Source organism: Sphaerodactylus townsendi, linkage group LG03, assembly GCF_021028975.2.
Source record: "Sphaerodactylus townsendi isolate TG3544 linkage group LG03, MPM_Stown_v2.3, whole genome shotgun sequence".
In the NCBI taxonomy this organism is placed as follows: Eukaryota; Metazoa; Chordata; class Lepidosauria; order Squamata; family Sphaerodactylidae; genus Sphaerodactylus; species Sphaerodactylus townsendi.
In genome coordinates this window covers 23,143,085-23,163,585 of record NC_059427.1, presented here as the reverse complement: position 1 = coordinate 23,163,585, position 20,501 = coordinate 23,143,085, and the positions used below count along the sequence as shown (strand labels likewise).

The 20,501-nt window shown below is 45.7% G+C and overlaps 2 protein-coding genes across 4 annotated transcripts in view; one reads left to right on the top strand and one right to left on the bottom strand.

The window, feature by feature from the left end:
* The first annotated feature begins 7,249 nt into the window (after positions 1-7,249).
* LOC125427755 (zinc finger protein 239-like) lies at positions 7,250-12,023 on the top strand. The gene is made up of 6 exons (XM_048487311.1): positions 7,250-7,280; positions 7,748-7,838; positions 9,310-10,256; positions 10,425-10,441; positions 11,807-11,910; positions 12,013-12,023. Exons 3-6 carry the CDS (start codon positions 9,336-9,338, stop codon positions 12,021-12,023), a joined length of 1,053 nt encoding a protein of 350 aa, XP_048343268.1. The 5' UTR covers positions 7,250-7,280; positions 7,748-7,838; positions 9,310-9,335.
* Positions 12,024-18,080: 6,057 nt separating this feature from the next.
* LOC125429270 (laminin subunit beta-1-like) overlaps positions 18,081-20,501 on the bottom strand; it is an 83,446-nt gene continuing 81,025 nt past the window's right edge. For all 3 annotated transcript variants that reach the window (XM_048490225.1, XM_048490227.1, XM_048490228.1), the window contains one exon: positions 18,081-19,989. In XM_048490225.1, the coding sequence (XP_048346182.1) occupies positions 19,856-19,989 (134 nt within the window). In that variant the 3' untranslated portion in view covers positions 18,081-19,855. The remainder of the gene's footprint in view (positions 19,990-20,501) is intronic.

Here is a 20,501-nt window from a genome sequence, read left to right as displayed (position 1 = left end):
AGAAATGATATTTATAATTGTATCAAGAAATGATAGAAATGATATTTATAATTGTATCAAGATTTTATGTTGTATACACCATAGAGCCCTGGGGATGAGTGATTATAAAATCTAATTAATTAATTAGGAAGGAAGGAAGGAAGGAAGGAAGGAAGGAAGGAAGGAAGGAAGGAAGGAAGGAAGGAAGGAAGGAAGGAAGGAATACCTCTTTTATTTCTCCCCTCCCAGGGAAGAGTGAAAGACATACTTGATGCCACCATCTCACTAGCTGAAGGAAGAGGCAGATCATGCAGCCAGCTCAGGTAAAGGGGGGGGGTTGCTGGTCAGACCTGCGAGGGAGGGCAGGGAGGGTTCCTTCTCTGTTCCAGGGCTCGGAAGATGGGGCTCCTTGCCCTTGGTTCTCGTGCTGCTGGATTTCGAGGCTGCCCATGGCGACCCACCCCCTCCTCTTCTAAACTGGTAGGAGCAAAGAAGCCTAAGCAGGAACTCTGAAACAAAACTGGGCCATGAATTTCCCATCTCAATTCCCCTGTGGACATCTGTGGCCCCTTCCTCCTGAGCAACTAGCCCCCTGCCAGTGAAGGCAGCCCCTCTGGCTCCAGGATGCCCCCAAAGAGAACATAAGAACATAAGAACATAATAACATAAGAACTAGCCTGCTGGATCAGACCAGAGTCCATCTAGTCCAGCATTCTGCTACTCGCAGTGGCCCACCAGGTGCCTTTGGGAGCTCACATGCAGGATGTGAAGAAGCAAGGGCCTTCTGCTGCTGCTGCTGTCGAGCACCTGATGCTACAAAGAAACATTTTACCACAATCTAGATCAAAGGGATCAAGATTGGTAGCCATAGATCGACTTCTCCTCCATAAATCTGTCCAAGCCCCTTTTAAAGCTATCCAGGTTAGTGGCCATCACCACCTCCTGCGGCAGCATATTCCAAACACCAATCACACTTTGCATGAAGAAATGTTTCCTTTTATTAGTCCTAATTCTCCACCCCCCAGCATTTTCAATGAATGCCCCCTGGTTCTAGTATTGTGAGAAAGAGAGAAAAATTTCTCCCTGTCAACATTTTCGCTGCACTTTTTCTATCTCTCCGATACCCTTTTTGAGATGTGGCGACCAGAACTGAACATAGTACTCCAAGTGCGGTCGCACCACTGCTTTATATAAGGGCATGACAATCCTTGCAGTTTTATTATCAATTCCTTTTCTAATGATCCCCAGCATAGAGTTTGCCGTTTTCACAGCTGCCATGCATTGAGTTGACATTCCCATGGAACTATCAACTAAGACGCATAAATCCCTTTCCTGGTCTGTGACTGATAGCACTGACCCCTGTAAGCGTCAATGTGGTTGGATTTTAAGCTATGTGCATCGCACATTTTGCTACACTGAACTGCATTACTTCTTGGCCACTCACCTAATTTATCAAGGTCAAAGCGGGCTGTGAAATCCTTTGTGGTTCTTACCACCTACCATAATTTGGTATCATCTGCAAACTTGGCCACCACACTACCCCTACTTCCAGGTCATTTATGAATAATAAGTTAAGAGCACTGAAAGATCCCAAAGCGGATCGCTTGGGGACACCACTCCTACATCTCTCCATTGAGAACTTCCCATTATACCCACCTTTGTTTCCTGTTCCTCAACCAGTTTTTAATGCAGGAGGACTTCCCCTCTTATTCCTTCATTGCTGAGTTTTCTCAACAGTCTCTGGTGAGGAACTTTGTCAAAAGCCTTTTGGAAATCCAAGTGAACCAATGTCCACTGGTTCCCCCTTATCCACATGCCTGTTTATACCTTCAAAGAACTCTAGTAAGTTTGTAAGACAGGATTTGCCTCAGCAAAAGCCATGCTGACTCTTTCTCAGCAGGTCTTGCTTTTCTACTTGTTTAATAATTTTATCTTTAATGATAGATTCTACTAATTTACCAGGAACAGATGTCAAACTGACGGCCTGTAATTTCGGGTCCCCTAGACCCTTTCATAAAGATTGGTGTGACATTGGCCATCTTCCAGTCTTCAGGCATGGAGCCTGATTTCGGGAATGGATTGCATATTAAAAGTGAGAGAACATCAGCAATTTCATGTAGGCTCTTTAAGAACTCTTGGATGAAGGCAATCTGGGCCAGGGGATTTGGGGGCAGTTAGTTGATCAATGGCTGCCAAGAACTTCTTCCTTGTCTACCACTAACTAGCTAGTTCCTCGGATTCACCTCCTAAGAAGCTTGGTTCAGGTGCAGGAATTTTCCTCACCTGAGGGATGGGGGTGGGGGACCAAATGTCCCCACAGGGCTCTGCTCCCCTCCCCTTTGTGCAGCTGTTCCACTATTAATTAACTCTCTATGAATATTAAGCTCATGTGACCACAATTCAGGAAGGATATTGACCAGTTGGAGCGTGTCCCGAGGAGGGCAACCATTAATGGTCAAAGGTCTAGAATCCATGCCCTGTGAGGAGAGGCTTAGGGGGCTGGGGATGTTTAGTCCGGAGAAGAAAAGGTTAAGTGGTGACATTTTGAATTCTGACTCTGTCCTCTGGGGTATTAGCTACCCCTCCTAATTTGGTGTCATCTGCATACCCTCTATTCCAGCATCCAAGTCGTTTATAAAAAAATATTGAATAGCACTGGGCCCAGGACAGAACCTTGTGGCAACCCCACTACTCACTTCTCTCCAGGATGAAGATGAGCTATTAATTAGCACCCTGTTTAATGATCTGCTGCAGCATCTTCCCGGGTATTGATGTCAGGCTGACTGGATGGTAATTATTTGTGTGCTCACTTCACCTTGCAGAAAATAGGGATAACATTAGCCATCCTCCCAGTCTGGGACATCCCATTCTCAAGGTTCGGGAATATAGCAAGTGGTTCTGAGATTACTTCTGCCAGAACTAAAAGATTAGTTCTTTTAATAGATAGATAGAAAAAGTGCAGAGAAGGGCAACGAGGATGATTGAGGGACTGGAGCACCTTCCCTATGAGGAGAGGCTGCAGCGTTTGGGACTCTTTCGTTTGGAGAGGGAAGGCGTCTGAGGGGGGATAGGATTGAAGTCTATAAAATTATGCATGGGGTAGAAAATGTGGACAGAGAATTTTTCTCTCTTTCTCACAATACTAGAACCAGAATCCAAATTTAAGAAAATGCTGGGGGGAAGAATTGGGGGGACTAATAAAAGGAAACACTTCTTCGCATAGCCGTGTGATTGGTGTTTGGAATATGCTGCCACAGGAAAATCTGACCGTGTACCCTCCCTGAATAACTTTAAAGAACTAGTTAATTGATGGAGAGAAGTCGATATATCCCAATCTTGATCCTCCTGTCTGAGATTGCAAATATAACAGGCTCCAGGTGCTCAGGATTTGCTGGCAACAGAAACCATTAACTCACCTCCTACTGCGTGTCCATAGAGGCCTAATTGAGTCCTCTGGCCTCAACAGAGATGCTGAACTAGACTCAGACTCTAATCCTGATCCAACTGAACTAGTACTATGTCCAGATTCACTAGCTCATCAAGTCCTGGAGATTTAAATTCATTTAAAGTAGCTAGGTATTCCTGCACTACCTCTTTATTTATTTTGTGCTGAATTTCTCCTACTGTATCTTCAGTTTCATTTTCTCCTGCACATGCACCGTTTCCATTGTGGGAAAAGACTGAGGCAAAGAAGGTGTTGAGTAGGTCTGCCGTTTCTCCACCCCCTGTGAGCGTTTTGCCATCTCTTCCATGCAGTGACTCTATCCTATCATTTTTCTTCGTTTTGCTAAGAACAGAACCAAAAAAGTCTTTTTGTTGTTTTTACTATATGACAGACCTCTCACCTCATTGTGAGCTTTGGCATTCCCTGACTTTCTTCCTACCATCCTGCTTACCTTGTTTCTCAGAAAGAAGACAGTGTCTTATATTAATTTTGCTCCCAAAGATGGCTAGGTCTTATTTCAGGGGATGTCTTATTTTCCATGAAGAGGAATCACCAATTGTTCTGTTAAGTGGGCAGCTTCCAAACAAAACTTTGCTACATCTTACTTCGGGGATGCCTTATATTTCGCACTTCAGCAAAACCTCTACTACGTCTTATTTTCAGGGGATGTCTTATTTATCTGTGTTCTGTTCGATGGGCATGCTTCCAAACAAAAACTTTGCTACATCTCCCTTTAGGAGGCGCTTGCATGTTGCTACTTCAACCAAAACCTCTACTACGTCTTATTTTCAGGGGATGTCTTATTTTCGGAGAAACAGGGCATTTGTTTGAATTCTTCTTTGGTGATTTCCCCCTTTTCTGTTTCTTGTACATGTCCTTTTTAAATCTTAGCGCAGTTGAAAGTTCTTTAGTCAGCCATCCTGGTTTCCTGAGACACCTCTCATTTTTTACTCCTCATTAGCACTGTTTCAAAATGTGCCCTCAAGATCTCACTTTTAAGAAACTCCCAACCATCATGCACTCCTTTCCCTTTTAGTATTTTTTGACCATGGGATCGCACCCAGTAGGTTCCTAAGCTTACTGAAATCTGTTTTCTTAAAATCTAGAATGTGTGTCTGACCACCCAGCATCCCCTTTCACTGTATAACAAACTCCAGGAGAACAGTCCTCCCACCTAAGGATCCTACCCTTGCACTCCACTAACCAGGTCATCATTATTGGTTAGGAGCAGATCTAAATCAGCTATTCCCCTTGTTGCTTCTTCCATCCTCTGGACCATGAAATTGTCTGCAAGGCAAGTGAGAAATTTGTTGGACCTGATTGTCATGAAGGTTTGACTTAGCAATATCCGGATAGTGAACTCTCCCATGACTACTATTTCTCTTCTTTGTGCAAGTTTGTGTCATCTGTTCCAAGAATGCCTCATCCATCTCTTCAGACTGGCATGGGGGTCTGCAATAGACCCCCACAATGAGATCAGTGTTGTTTCTCTTTCCCTCTTAATTTTTACCCAAATGCTCTCAACCTGGCTTGCAGGATTTAGAGTGCGTGGACACTGCTGTGGCTGTAATAATCTTTTCACGTGCAATACTGCTCCTCCTCCTTTCCCTGTGATCCTGACCTGTAAAATAGGTTATACCCTTCAATTCTTATGTTCCAATCATGAGACTCGTCCCACCAGGTTTCAGTGATGCCGATAATATCATATTTGTATTGCTGTGTTCAGAGTTTGAGTTCATCTTGTTTATTTCCCATACTCTGTACATTGGTGTAGAGACATCGAAGGCCGTGGTGCATTTCCTCTGCCGGATTCTTTATGTACTTATGACATTTTCTACCCCAAGCGTAATTGCATACACTTCAATCATATCCCTCCTCAGACGTCTCCTCTCCAAAGAAAGAGGCAAATCCGAATGTGACAGCATAAAAACATAAGAAAGAGCCTGCTGGATCAGACCAGAGTCCATCTAGTCCAGCACTCTGCTACTAGCAGTGGCCCACCAGATTCCTTTGGGAGCTCACATGCAGGATGTGAAAACAATGGCCTTCTGCTGCTGCTGCTCCTGAGCACCTGGTCTGCTAAGGCATTTGCAATCTCAGGTCAAGAAGGATCAAGATTAGTAGCCATAGATCGACTTCTCCATAAATCTGTCCAAGCCCCTTCTATAGCTATCCAGGTTAGTGGCCATCACCACCTCCTGCGGCAGCATATTCCAAACACCAATCACACTTTGCATGAAGAAATGTTTCCTTTTATTAGTCCTAATTCTCCACCCCCCAGCATTTTCAATGAATGCCCCCTGGTTCTAGTATTGTGAGAAAGAGAGAAAAATTTCTCCCTGTCAACATTTTAAACACTTTCTATCCTCTCCGATACCCTTTTTTTGAGATGTGGTAGAACTGAACATAGTACTCCAAGTCAAATTCGCACCACTGCTATATAAGGGCATGACAATCTTGCAGTTTGCTTGGTCGCTCCTTTCTAATAATGATCCCCAGCATAGAGTTTGCCTTTTTCACAGCTGCCATGCATTGAGTTGACATTCCAATGGAACTATCAACTAAGATGCCCAAATCCCTTTCCTGGTCTGTGACTGATAGCACTGACCCCTGTAGCGTGTATGTGAAGTTTGGATTTTTTGCCCCTATGTGCATCACTTTACATTTTGCTACGTTGAACTGCATTTGCCATTTCTGAGCCCACTCACCTAATTTATCAAGGTCCGCTTGGAGCTCTTACATAATCACTGGGTTTCTCACCACCACTGTTGCATAATCCATAAACTTGGCCACCACACTACCCATCCCTAGTAGCCCTTTCTGGTAGCTTCTATGGAAAAGTCTTCATGGGCTCAAGACCTGAGAAAAGATGCTTATCAGTTGCTTAAAAAGGCAGAGATTTCTTGACCTTATCAGAAAGCAGGGCAGGAGGGGGAGAGGAGAGAGTCCACCTCAAACCTTCAGAAGATTGGGCAGGTCTCCCTCTACCATGTTTACTTTTAATTTTACCTGGTTTCAATCTAACTATTTGTTGAATTATGGAACTCCGGAAGTATCTTTGGAATTTAACCGCAAAATTAACAAAATCGGAACAATCTCCAAACATACATGTCGGAATCGGGTTAGAATAGAATTGCTGAAGAAAACGTTTCGCTCATAATGAAAAGGACCAGGTATAAGTTTGACCCACCTAAAGTAGAAAATGGACTAGCTCGAAGGAAGGAAGGAAGGAAGGAAGGAAGGAAGGAAGGAAGGAAGGAAGGAAGGAAGGAAGGAAGGAAGGAAGGAAGAAGGAAGAAGGAAGGAAGGAAGGAAGGAAGAAGGAAGGAAGGAAGGAGGAAGGAGGAAGGAGGAAGGAAGGAAGGAGGAAGGAGGAAGGAAGGAAGGAGAGGAGGAAGGAAGGAAGGAAGGAAGGAAGGAAGGAAGGAAGGAAGGAAGAGAGGAGGAAGGAAGGAAGGAAGGAAGGAAGGAGGAAGAGGGAAAGGAAGGAAGGGAAGGAAGGGAAGGTGGCTGTTTGCTGGCTGGGACCACAGTTAAACCCTTCTGGACCAAAGAGAAAATCACCACAACCATACAATTTGTCCTCATGAATTAGTAGTAGTCCACTGTTCCTTTTTCTCAGGGGGGAGATTTGAGATGTCCATTCCAGACGCAGACTGACTGTGTCTCTGTTTTGACTTTCCCTGGGCCAGCTTTCCACTGATGTAAGAAATGTTCCCTTCACAGGGGTGGGGTGTCCTTTGAAGAGGTGGCCGTGCATTTCACCAAGGAGGAGCAGGCCCTGCACAGAGCCCCCAAGAGAGCTATTACAAAGGAATAAAGTAGCTGGAGAACTTTTGGAATGTGTCTTCTCTTGGTGAGGATCCTTTTCTCCTGGGCTGATCCCAATGGCTGATCTCTGCTATTCTCCATGATCCTTCCTGTGATTTGGGATGCCTTTTGGGGGTTACCTTGTGGAGAAGGAGCCCCTACCTGGCAGTCCTGTTTTGGACCACCTCAGAGGACATCAGAAAAGATTCCAGGGGAATGCTTAATCAAGGGGCTTCTCTCCAGTTGTATCTTACCTGACACAAGGGAAAGGGTTAAATGTCTCTTCCTTCAGTACTGCTTCCATAAGCACAGTGGACCCATGCAGCTGCTTTGAAATACAAAAACTAAGCAAACCATAGGAGGGGAGGGAGGGGGAGGGGTGGCATGAAAGGGAGGGGGAGAAATATTGTGTATTTCTGGGGGGCTGTCAACCTCACTTGGGACCGAGGAATTTATTTGCACTCAGGAGAGTTATAATTTTGGTGGTGGTTGTTTTTCCCCCCTGCTTACAAGGTCCTCTGATTGCTAGCCGAGCTCATATCCCAGCTTGAAGAGAAAGAAGAGGTGTTTCTTGGGATCTTTGATGAAGAGGAGGAACTGCCAGGTAGCTGCTATGTGTCCTTCGGGACTGTATTTTGCCTGTGCTTCCTTTCAAGAGCAGATAGATTTTGTTGAGGATTATCGTCACTGTTTGACCTTCTCTTCCTTAGAGATTGAATGAGATGAGAATGTGGAAATGGTGGCTGTAGATCTGGAACCTATGAAAACACCCTGCTTCCTTGTACCGAGTCAGATCACCTATTCCCTGTCCACCCTGAGTGGCCGTGGCTCTGTGGCAGGGCTGTTCTCCTGGCACCTGAAACCCCTTAAATGGAGACACAGGCACTGATCCTGGGATCCTAGTGCATGGAAAGCATGCATTCCCCCACAGAGAAGAACCAGAGCAATTCCAGAGAGCGCTCACATTAGTGCATTTCACCTTCTTCTCCCCTCGGTTCACAACAGAGTCGTCCGTGATTCTGAGCAGCCTGGTACATAGAGATTTCCCAACATAACAGTACAGCCCTATAAAACTCCACATCTTACGGAGGCCATCCTTGCTTTCTCAGTAACATTCAAGCCTTAGCCAGGATTCATCTCCAGTTGTCAGTATCATAGAGGCATGAAGAGGGTTTACTAAACACAGGAGCGTACAGAAGTGGTGTGAGCAGTGGGTGGGTTGCATAGCAGAAGTCCTGACTGGTGGGGGAGGGGCACAGAAGAATCACCTGTCAAGTAAAAGGGGGAACCTGGCCACACTGAAATTAATAGGATATAGCAAAGACTCTGGGGGAATACATGGACGTTGAGAGAGGCTGCAGTCTGGACCTTTCTGAGATTATAGGGAAAAGATGATGATGTTATTTCCAAGATTGATCTGAATGTAACCGAGACTCTCTATTTTCCCAATCCATTTTTGTAATTATTTTCCATTCCTGCTTTCTTCCCAGGTTTAATGGATATAAAAAAGAAAGTGGGGGAGAGAGAGAGATTGGAGCTAGAGTCTTTGGGGGACCCCTTGTTCCTTCATTATACTGAAAGATTGGGGAGAGGATGTGACTTAAACAGCTTCTGGGGTGCTTTTTTGAGGATAGGAGGGCAGGTTATTCATGTTCCAGCCAGGGGGACATTTGTGAATCAAACACCACAGAGGAAATTTCCATAGCCAGAGTCCCAGTTCAGTCATCCCTCACTGACCTGGGAAGTGGAAGCAATGAACCAATCAGAGACCTTCATCACTGCCTAACAACAAAGTCTCAGGCGTCTGACTATAATTTTGAGTCTGGTGTTTTAATGTACAGTTTAGGTCAGTGAAGGATCTCTCTGCCAGTAACTTTCCTGATGAAATCCTATTGGCCATTCTGTGTGGTATTTCGTAGGACCAGATTGCCCTCCAGGATTGTGGAAATGGTTTTCAGATACCTGGCCTTTGAATTCTTGCGTTCTGTGCAGCAGTTAATTTACTCCAGTTTATAACACTCAAAGTATGTTCTTTTTCATAGATTTCATGCCGCAATTTTTTATTCTTTCCACAGGGGAAGTGTGTGATCCAGCATATGAAATGAAAGAGCACTGTGTGAATGAAAAAGGAGATACATATTCAGATGGAAAAGACAGCACTGAATATTTACGTGCTCTGAAAAATAAAGACGGAAAAGAGCCAATTAAAGAGAGGTGTAATTCTGGTCCTTTCCAGGAGGGCGATTTGCATAAAGCGGCAGCAGTTAATAAAATTAATGAAAAATACGAGAGAAGTGAGGACGCTGCAATTGGGGAAGGGCATTTTGAAAAATCAGATAAAAGAATTCACACACGGGAGACCAACTATAAATGCTTGGATGGTGGAAACAGCTTCAACAACTGTGGAAGCCTTGTTTCCCCTCAAAATCTTAAAGATCAGAAACCGTATAAATGCCTGGAGTGTGGAAAAACCTTCAGTCACAGCACAAGACTTACTTCCCATGAACGAATTCACACAGGGCAGAAACCATATGAATGTCTGGAGTGTGGAAAAGCTTTCAGTCACAGCACAAGCCTTACTGCACATCACAGCGTTCACACAGGGGAGAAACCATACAAATGCCAGGAGTGTGGAAAAGCCTTCAGTCAGAGAGTATATCTTACTTCCCATCAAAGTGTTCATGCAGGGCAGAAACCTTATAATTGCCTGGAGTGTGGAAAAAGCTTCCGTGAGAGTGGAAAACTTATTTCTCATCAAAGAATTCATACAGGGGAGAAACCATATAAATGCCTGGAGTGTGGAAAAGACTTCAGTCAGAAATCAAATCTTACTTCCCATCAGAAAATTCACACAGGGGAGAAACCGTATAAATGCCTGGAGTGTGGAAAAGTCTTCAGTCAGAGCACAAGTCTTACTAAACATCAGAGAATTCACACAGGGGAGAAACCATATAAATGCCTGGTGTGTGGAAAAAGCTTCAGTCAGAGCACGAGTCTTACTTCACATCAGAGAATTCACACAGGAGAAACAACCGCAATGCCGGGAATGTGGAAAAAGCTTCAGTGAGTGGAAAACTTGCTTCCATCGAAGAGGTCGCCACAGGGCAGAAACCTATACCAAATGCCTGGGGGGTGTGGGAAAGGCTTCCAGTTGGAGAGAAAAATCTTAATTCCATGAAGAATTCACACTGGGGAGAAACCATATGAATGCCAAGATTGATTGATTGATTGATTGATTGATTGATTGATTGATTGATTGATTGATTGATTTGAGAAAAGGCAGATTTTCATGTGTTCACTGGTCAGTGATGTCAATGTCATAATCATGTCACAGTCAGATCTATTTTATAATAGACCATCTGTCTTTGAGTTTTCCAGACCTGGATCCACCTTTAACCTGCAGGGAACATCAGGGACACGGCTCCCACACTGGAAGCACAAAACATAGGTGGTAGGAAGAGGAGCCAGAATCTCAGTCTGCCTGTGCTAAAAAGGAATTCCTTGCATTGCTGAGTGATCTTGCTCTGCCGTTCTGCTATTACTGTTAAAATATGAGCAAGGAAAGACAGGAGGCACATGGGTCTTAGCAGCAGGTTTTTCCAAAAAGCATCAACCAAGGTGACTCTATAGGGAAACTGAGCCAGCTGTTGAGGGCTCTGAAACTTCCCAGGAGCCCTGACCCATCGACAGGAGTGATGACCAATATGCCAGAGGTGACCAGCAAAAGAAGAAAAGGACATGGAGCAGTGGCAGCCCAATGCCACCTTCTGTTCTTTTACACTCACAACTGAAGCAGAGAAATCTGTGGAATTCTTCCCAGCCCTTTATGATGCAAAGAGAGGGCGGGAGGTGGGGAATTTACATAACACTTGTGAGAATAAAAAGTGTGTGTGTGTGTGTGAGTGTGATGATTCAGGAAGTATCCCTGTACAAGAAAGTAGTGTGATTTCTGTACACTCATCTAAAAATTAGAGCATTCTTGTGACAGCTCTCATCTGACAATGGAATTGAAATTGTCGGGCCCATGGAAATGGGCTGGCTGATTTGGAATATCCTGGAATTCAGTTGCTATGGAGACAGTTCTGCTTTGGAGAGCACAGGGAGGTCGAGGCAGATATGCCAATGTTGGTGTCCGTCGGTCTGCAGGTAGTATCCACTAGTTATCCAACATTGCTCATGCAAAACAACAAACCCATCTGTTACAAGCTCACTTTAGGGGCACCTTAGTGGATTCTCATTGACAATTACAGGATGGAATGGCACCACAGAAGAGAAGGCAGTTAACAGCATCTTAAAATTGCAAGCACTTAGAGCTCCGAAATAAATTTGAGAGATCTGGTTTTAAGAGTCACCCCTTGTAGTACATAATTGTGCTTTATTTTAGGAGGCTATCTGGATCCATCCACCAAACACCACATATGTGATGCTACAACTCTTCAACAACTTTTATCCCTGTTGCATATAACATCACAAAGGCTGCTTCCACCTGGATGCTTAGCTCTGCCTTGCATCCCCAAACTGTTTCCCCAGGAACATCTGCATAACACTACTGTATAATTGTCCACCTTCCAGGTTTTCTATTGTCTCACTGTGGTCCTTTATGCATGCAGTACTTACCCCAAGGCTGTTTGCTCTGAGTGAGGTCTCCCTGCATTTCTTTGTTTACATGAGTGGAGGTACCCCACTGATTCCTCCAAGACAAACTGCCATTTTGCCTGCTTCACCCCCACTTTTGAGTTTCCCACTTTCATTTTCTCCTGTTTAAACTTTCCTTTTAGATCTGCACTAAGGTTTGGGGTTTTTTTTTAGTACTGAAGGACTTTTTTAAAAAGACAATTTTACTAGGAAAGAAAATAGAAGCCTTTTTTGTTTGTTGTTTGACTGGCATTAATTGGATTTTAAGACTCCCAGACTTAAAAGCATTCAAGGGATGGCCAGCAACAAGCTAATTGATTTATTACCCTCTTGATAAGAGGCGATCAACTGTTTTGCTGTGCGGTACAGTGATTGGAGAGTTCTTGGTGTGATCTGTTGACACTTCAGAGATTCAGAGAGAGGCACTTCAGACACTTCAAAGATTTTGCTGAAATCTTCTGTTCTGGATTTGTTTTGTCTCTTGGTTTGGAGTTACTTTCATTCTGCTTGGAGTGAACAGTTATGTGGTTCTATGCCTTTGAGTGGATTACAGCATCTTTTGATTTGGAAAATACAAAATCTGAGGACTTAAATACATTTCAGATTGACAAGTACCTAATTGGGACAATAAAGACGAAGATATGCATAACCTCTTTAGGCAGCAATTGGCAGTGATGAGATGTCCTTGGAGTGATTTGCAAGCATTTGAGATACCCTTCTGTAAAAATAAAAAGATCATTGCAGGCATGCTGGATTAAACTAGGGCTGAAATTTGTTTAAAGATTTTCAGCTGGGGATAGCTTAATAGCAGCAATTGCAGCAATTGCATCTGTTTTCGGATGATGGGAACAGATACAGTCTTACCTCATACCTTACTTTCTCAAATAAAGAACCACTTCCTGGAATGTTATATGTGAATTATTGAGAAATGTTCTGATACGTTGCTGCCATCTCATGGATTTGAGAAAGAATTCCAATTCTGATACTTCTATTTTTAAAGATGCCCATAAGCGCAGCAGATAAGTCAATCAGATACTCCTATGAAAGAAGATCTTAAAGGTTTAAAAGAAGCATAAGCATAAGCATAAGCATTTTATTGTCATTGTGCACGCACAACGAAATTTACAGCAGCATTCCTCGATGCACACAATTTCAGACTCATACAATTTCAGACTCATGCAATTTCAGACTCATACATCATCATCCTCCACCCATCCCTACATAGCCCCAAATACATCAATATGAAGCAGCGGAGTTTAGCATAGCCACAGCTCTAGAGTAGAAGCTGTCTCTAAGCCTCTTTGTCCTAGTTCTGAGGGCCCTGTATCGTCTGCCAGATGGTAGCAGTTTAAAAAGAGAGTATTTGGATGGGGAGCAGGGATTGTAGAATCAGCTGGAGCTTTATTTGGAGCTTTCGGGCATTACTAAGATTTCTTCCAAAGGAGGGGAGAGGGGCAGCCGATAATCTAACGTGCAGGTGACCTGAGTCACCCTTTGGAGGCGCCCTTCCTAATCGCCACTGTACAACTGGAGAACCTTTACAGATGCAGTAGGTTGGGGCGCTCTCTATGGCACCCACAGGCAAGGAGACACCAGAAGTTTTCCATCTAATTGTTGCTTTATTAAAAGTCTCCAGAAAGTACAGTCTTTGCTGGGCTTGTTAACCATGATGGTCTGCGCTCCCCAGGTCAGTCCTCTTTAATCCTGCTGCCTTGAGATTTAAAAAACTAGCCACCCAGCTCCGCTTGGTCTGGCATTTATAGTCAAGACAGAATTTCCTGGGCTAATATTCCTTCTATAGACCACTGTGAGAACCTTTGTGCCGGTGGTGTGCAGGCTCAGGTTCTTTTCCCTGCACCATGAGAGCAGTCGGTCCACTTCATTCCGATAGGCAGACTCATCCCCTCCAGAGATGAGCCCCACCACCGTTGTGTCATCAGCAAATTTGATAATGGTGTTACTATGATAGACAGGAGTACAATGAGTTACTATGATAGACAGGAGTACAATCATATGTATAAAGGGTGAACAGAAGAAGAGATTAAACAATCAAATGAAGAAGAGATTAAACAATCAAAAGAAGAGATTAAACAATCAAATGTGCAAGAAGACTTAAAAAGACAATTACAGAATTTCAAACAGGAGCTTGCTTTGACAATGGCTATGGTTGAAGATTTGGAGTGGTTGGAATGGATCTTGAAGAGGAATTTGTGAAGAGTCTTCAAAAGTGTGCTCCAGAAGATCTTTTATATTGAGCACAGAGAACCATTAGTGGAGAGGAAGATTGAAACCCCAATCTTCTGGGACCTGATGGGCATGCTCCTGAGGAAAAGGGAGCCTAACTCTTTGAAAGAAGAGGCAGAATATAAATGGAAAATGTTGCTTGTCTTGGAGATGCCCCTATCTATAAGGAAAATAATTATGAAAACTGAGGTCAGGCAGGATATAGAAGAGAACAAATTAATGTATACCTCTCTAACGCATATGATTTTAATATGATTTTATTTACCAAATGAAACAAGTGAAATTGATGCTTTTGTATGGAAATCTGCCATGTAAAATGATGCCTTAAGAATCCTATTGGTGCCTTCCATCATTCACATGGGAGTGGGGGTATGAGTTGAGAATGAAACCAAGTCCACGCTCACAAGAAAACAGTGGTTCTCCAACCTTCCCTAATGCAGTGACCCTTTAATGCAGGTTCTCCATGTAGGCCTGACCCCCAACCATAGGTGGGCTATAAAATGCCAAAAGATGCGAACACGGATGATCTTAAGTGACCCTAATAGAAGGGTCGTTTGATTTTAAAAGGCGTCGCGATCCACAGGTTGAGAACCACTGCTCTAGAAGCTCTGGTTACTATGGGTGCCATCATGTGGCTAATGCCTTCATAGCTATTGCAGCCACTTCATGGGCGCTTTTTAGGGGGAAAATTGATCTTTTATCTATGAGGCTTCCCTCCCCATCCTGAGAGAGGCTGCTAGATTGGATTGCAGAGATAGGGGCACTTGTGACATCCTTTTTTCCAATTCTGGCAGGGCATACATCTTTTTGATGAAGGCCAGGAGATGTTTATTGGAAGTGGGTTTGACCCATTCCTTCATGATTTGCCTCTCAAAAACCTCAAGCATTGCAAAAACCCCAGGTTCCAAATATGTATGAAGAAAGAACCTCTTGGATCTCCCCTTCATAGTGTTCATGGAACTAGAGGAATCTTGCTGGTCTAGTGCAGTAATAGATTTGGCCAGGAGGCAGTGGCGTAGCACCAATGGCACTGGGGGGGCAACACGCCCCGGGCGAAGCAGTGGCGGAGGCGTGGCCAGGCGGTGAAGGGGGTGTGGCAGGGTGTTCTAGGGCAAGGCGGGGGCGGGTGGCACTGTAGCAGGGGCACAGGGCACGCGCATGCCCCAGGCGCAGTTTCCCCTTGCTCCGGCCCTGTATTGGAAATCATCAGATCTTTGAAAAAATCTAGCAGCCTGCTCAGGCACTTCAATACATGTCTCCTCCTCATCAGATAGAAATTCATCCTCCTCTCTATCCTCCCCCTCAGTATGGGAGGATTGCTATGCATCATCTAAGGGATTTTGCGCAGGGTGTTTCTCACCTCCCTCCCCATTTTTCAGGCCATCTTAGTGGGCCAAGAAGAAAGGCTGGACTGAACTGTTGATCTCTATGAGGAGAGTGGGCAGAGTGCAAAGGAGAACTAGCATGATGTCCTCCTGCCTCAGAGGGAGAAGAACAGTTTACCTGGAGAAATTAACTCTGTGGCATTATACTTCCCATTGAAGTCCCTCCCCTCCCAAACCCCACCCTCCTTAGGCTCCACCCCCCAAATCTCCAGGTATTTTCCCGAAGCAGAGCTGGCAACCCTACACCATCTACTAAAAATGGTGTTGGACATGGCATGGGACTTATATAGCTTGTTTGTAGAGCACCCCCCCCCCCCATGTGAAAGACGAAATGGCTTCATAGATTTTCTACTTCGATAAATCCATGGTCATTTTGTTCATGTGAAGAAAATATTAGTCAGCTAGGTGGGAGCAGAGATCAATGTCATTTTTCCTAAGATCACCTGCTTGGTTAAAATAAAGAACGTGGTCCTCTGCTTTTGGATTCTGTTCCAGAACCCACAAGGTATTAAATGCTACGTGTATGTCTGCTCCAGTTGCTGCTGCTGCTGCTAGAGCACTGCAGAGTTCCTACCAAACATTGTGAATATTACTTGACATTTTAAAAAGGCAGGTTTTCATTAGAATTTCCAATATATGTGACTAAAGGCCCTGCTTTACATAATTGCTCTGCTGTAAAATAATACCTGTTTCAAATGTTATTCCGAGGAAACAAAATCACAGACGTGGGTGATAGTTTGCAGGGTTTTTTTAAAAACATTTTGATCCGCCAGCTTCCTGCCTGCCTGTCTCGGCAGCGAGTGGGCAAAAGCTCCTATTCCTGCTGGAGAGTGAGCATGCTCCATCTTTTCCCATCTGCAGAGAGGGCTGGTTCTGGAACGGGGCTGGAATGCACCGTCTCTCGCTTCCACTCCCCTCCACACACGCAGCCCTGTGCATACAGTGCTTTAAATTCTCCAATGCTGCTATGCACCCGTAGGCTTCCCTGCTTTAGCTGGGGCAGGCTCCTAGCGAGGGAGCTCAAACATGTCATTCCATGGCAAGGAGGATATCCTGGAGAGCGGGCAGCTGAAGGAGGGCTAAGAATCACACCCGCTCAGACACCAGTCGTTACGATGCTACGCAACTGGGGGAGGAGGAAGCCAAAGATCCCCACCCAGTTCAAAGGGCTGCTCTCCCAGCAAATGCACCGTGCCCGTGCAGTCCGAGAGTGACCAAATGTTCTGTCCTGAATGACTGCTTTGCTTGGAAAGGTGTGTTCCGAAACAACACCATCCTATCACAGAACCAATACATTTTACTCTGTTTCCAGTGTGCCCTGGCAGATTCAGGATGAAGAGACGGGACTCAAAGCCCACATTTGTCTTTTGTTAAGTTACTCACTAGGCTACATCACACACACCTTGTTCTCCTACACATAAACACAGATGCCGTGTAAAAACACTGTGGGGGAAACTGTTCCGCTAGTCTGGTGTAAGTGACAGCTTCAAAAGCTGCTGCTGACCGGGCCAGCCTGATATTGTCAGACCTCAGAAGCGAAGCAGGGCTGGCCCTGGTCCATATTTGAATGGCAGCCTACCAAGGAAGTCCAGGATCACAAGGCAGAGGCAGGCAATGGCAAACCACCTCTGAACATCTCTGGCCTTGATGGCAAAAAAAGGAGGAAGAAACACCTTAAAAATCAAAGCAACCGAAAAAGCTTTAAAAGGTAGATGAGGTCTGAGTGCCCCCCCCCCCCATCATGGACTTGCAGGCAGGGAAGGGGGATAGTTTTTCCATTTGCAAAAGAGCCATGCTGCTCCAAAGAGATTTGGACAGAACACAAAACTGTGGGTAAGAAAACAGCCAGGGGTCTTGAGAAAGCACACCCTTTTTCTTTGGGCGTTTCCCCACTTGCCACGACCCCCGTATGCCCTGCGCTGCTCTCAGCACGCATCATTTCTGGCATGCGCCCGGGCTTCCCCACGACCTCGCGCTCTGTGCGGGGTCATCAAAAGGCGCCGTTTGGAAGAGCGCCAGGAATGACGCGTGCTGAGGGGCGCGACAGCGTCAGCATCAGGGCGGCTGCGTTGTTGCCGCCCCTGTAGTGGGGAGTGCTGGGGGACCCCGCGCTACTTGCCTACAGTAGCGCGGGGCAGAAGCTAAGTGGGGAAAGGCCCTTTGTTTACTCCCAGTCTGCTTGTGGATGGAACCTGAACAACCCAACTATCACTAGAACAACAAATTTTTCCCCTCAATATCTAAGGCAGTTGGTAGGTTACTCCCCCCCACCCCAGGATGTGCATTTGGACATGATTAACATCCTGGCACCAGAGGGAAACTTGTGGCTAATTCTCATATCAGCAGCAAGAGAATCCACACGTGAGTAACTTTTTCCTGCCACAACCTTCCTTTAGGCGAAGATTTGGGAACTCTAGAAATAGTTTGAACCCAGCCACAAGGACTTCCAATGACCACAAACAAGTAGCATAAGGGTACCATCGTAAGGACTTGCTGTAACTTTTCAAAGCTCTGAGGGGTCGTGAGTGCTTCTCAATTCCTGCCCCACCACCTCTCCAGCAAGAGACAAGAAAACATATCAGAAGAGTCAAAGACTTTTATTTCTAGCAAAAAAAAAGGAGGGGGGGGGGTCACCCTGAGAGACATCAATTGAGAAGTGAAGATTGCTGTGGGCACCTGAATCCACCCCTACCGTAATGGCACTTCCCAAATGTTCATTTGACCAATGGGATGAAAGGGGCACATTATGCCACTCATCTAATGTAGGAAGAATGATTAAACCAGCTTTTCAACTGGTGAAAAGAAAAGGAAAGGGGGGGATCCCCTTTGAGCACCAAAAAAGGTTCTATTGGGGGTCATGGAACCTGCATGGATAAAAACTACATGGGTCAGGGGGTCCGTAAGAAGGGGAAGTAGGTGAGATTAAGCAAAAATGCTGGCAGGATCCAACTCAGGACATACTAGAAGTGTGTTGAGGGAGCGGGTTGACAGGTACAATTTTGTTTGCAGGAAAATACATGGCCACTTGTAAACAGATGTGGATTTGTCAGATTGGGAATAAAGAGCTGGGCAACAGCCTTGTGGCGGAGTGCTTCTGAAACACCAGCCACCCCGCGGCCTGCCTCCTGGCAAGTGAGTGGACACATGAGGCGGCCTCATACCGAATCTGACCACCCATCTATCAAGATCAGCACCACCTCCTCAGACTGTCAGTGGCTGTCCCAGGATTCAGGCAGAGGTCTTCCACATAACCTTTGACCTGATCCTTTTAATGGAAGATGGCACCTGGGACACTCTGCATGCCAAACAGATGCACCACCACCGAGTCACGGCCCCTTCTATTCTATTTACAAGTGATCAAGGCAGCCGTAGTAAGTGAGGAAAACATGCCATGCAGGTGGAGCAGAAGGTGAGAAGGAAGACCTTTGCCTGCTGGCCAGAACAGGTAATAACAAACTGTTGTGATTAATAGCTGTTCACAGACATACCCACATTTTTGAAGGTTGTCTGAGCTGATGAAACACCACAGCAAGTAGGGACAGAGGAAAAGAAGTGGAATACGCTCCAAATCCTTGGGTGTAGCGCCGGAGAAGGCACCTTGCTACTCTGGAGGAAACAGAGATAGGCAGGTGGGAATGGCTTTTGTTCACTCTTTTTTTGAGGGAGGACGTTTGTGTCTTCATCTACTAGTTACCAACAATCGGGACAGTCATGGGGTTGTAAGCCTAAGAACAACTCGGGATTCTATTCAAACTCATTACCCCCACCTCCCCCCAAGGCCAAAGTAGACAGATGGCAACTGGAAGGCAGCAGCCAACTCCCCAGAAACAGCTGGCACAGCTGAAATGTTGTTTTTGCAGCACCCACTCGCCCTTTTCACAGCCTGAGATCACAGGCCAAAGGGCCCGGGCGGCTGAGAAGCGCTTTGTTTCCTCAGCAAGGGCAAAAAAAAAAAGAACCCAAGGAAGGCTGGAAGAGTTGAGGGGAATTGCTTCTTGGACAGAGCGAGGGGTGGATATGTTCCATCTCTCTGGAAAATAGTGGTAGGTTTATAGATCCTTACAGTCACCCCACCCTGAGGCCTAGGGTATAACATGGACTCAACACAACATAATTGCCTCAATATGAGATTCTGCCACTAGAATTGTTTTGCTAGGTCCCTGGCTCTGTTTGGGCCTACCTGGCGCAGTGCACGGAAAGGTGAAATGAACGGATTTTACAGGAAGGCCCTGCAACAGCAGACGAGGCATCAGAGAGGGACCGGACTCTAACTCATATGGAGGACCGCCCAACGAGGTGGTGGTGCCTGGAGCGGGCAGATGCCAGGCCTGAGGCGTCGATGACAGAAACATGGGCCCTAGCAGGTAGCGTAGGCAGTGGCTTTCTCCCGGATGTAGTTCAGCAGTTCCGTCACTTTCTTCTCCAGAGTCTGCAGCTTTGTCGCTTTTGCTTGCATCTCTTTCTCATTGGCCTCGAAGCGTTCTTCTAACTCTGAGGCGGGGGGGGGGGGGGGGGGGGAAGGAAAGGCAACTTTCAGACGCCAATTTTGTCCATTGCAGTGAGAAACAGTGTTTCCGCTGAGGAGGAGGAAGGGGGAACAGAGACATGCTGCTGCACAAGAGCCTCCGGAGAGACCAAGTCATGAAACAAGACTCGGCAGGACCAAGTCGTACCATTGCCATTTATTAATTTACTTACTTCCATTGCACCCCACTTTTCTCCCCAATGGGGATTGTTAAGTGTTCTCCTCGCCTTCATTTTATCCTCACAATGAACTCATTAAGCGACCCGCCCTCAGCGTCAGCCCCTAACTACACTGAGATAGTGGCCTGGGGCCTACTATTCCACAAAACAAACACACTGAATAAGGGGCGGAGCGAGGGGAAACTGCGCCCAGGGCGCGCATGCACCCTGCGTCCCTGCCGCAGGGCCGCCCGCCCCCGCCCCTCCATGCCCTGACCATCCCTCTGCTGTGGCTCCACCCGGGGCATCACCCCCACCCC

Bases quoted from the DNA above. Each gene is read 5' to 3' on its own strand.
- LOC125427755 (XM_048487311.1), top strand. From the start codon at position 9,336: ATGAAAGAGCACTGTGTGAATGAAAAAGGAGATACATATTCAGATGGA.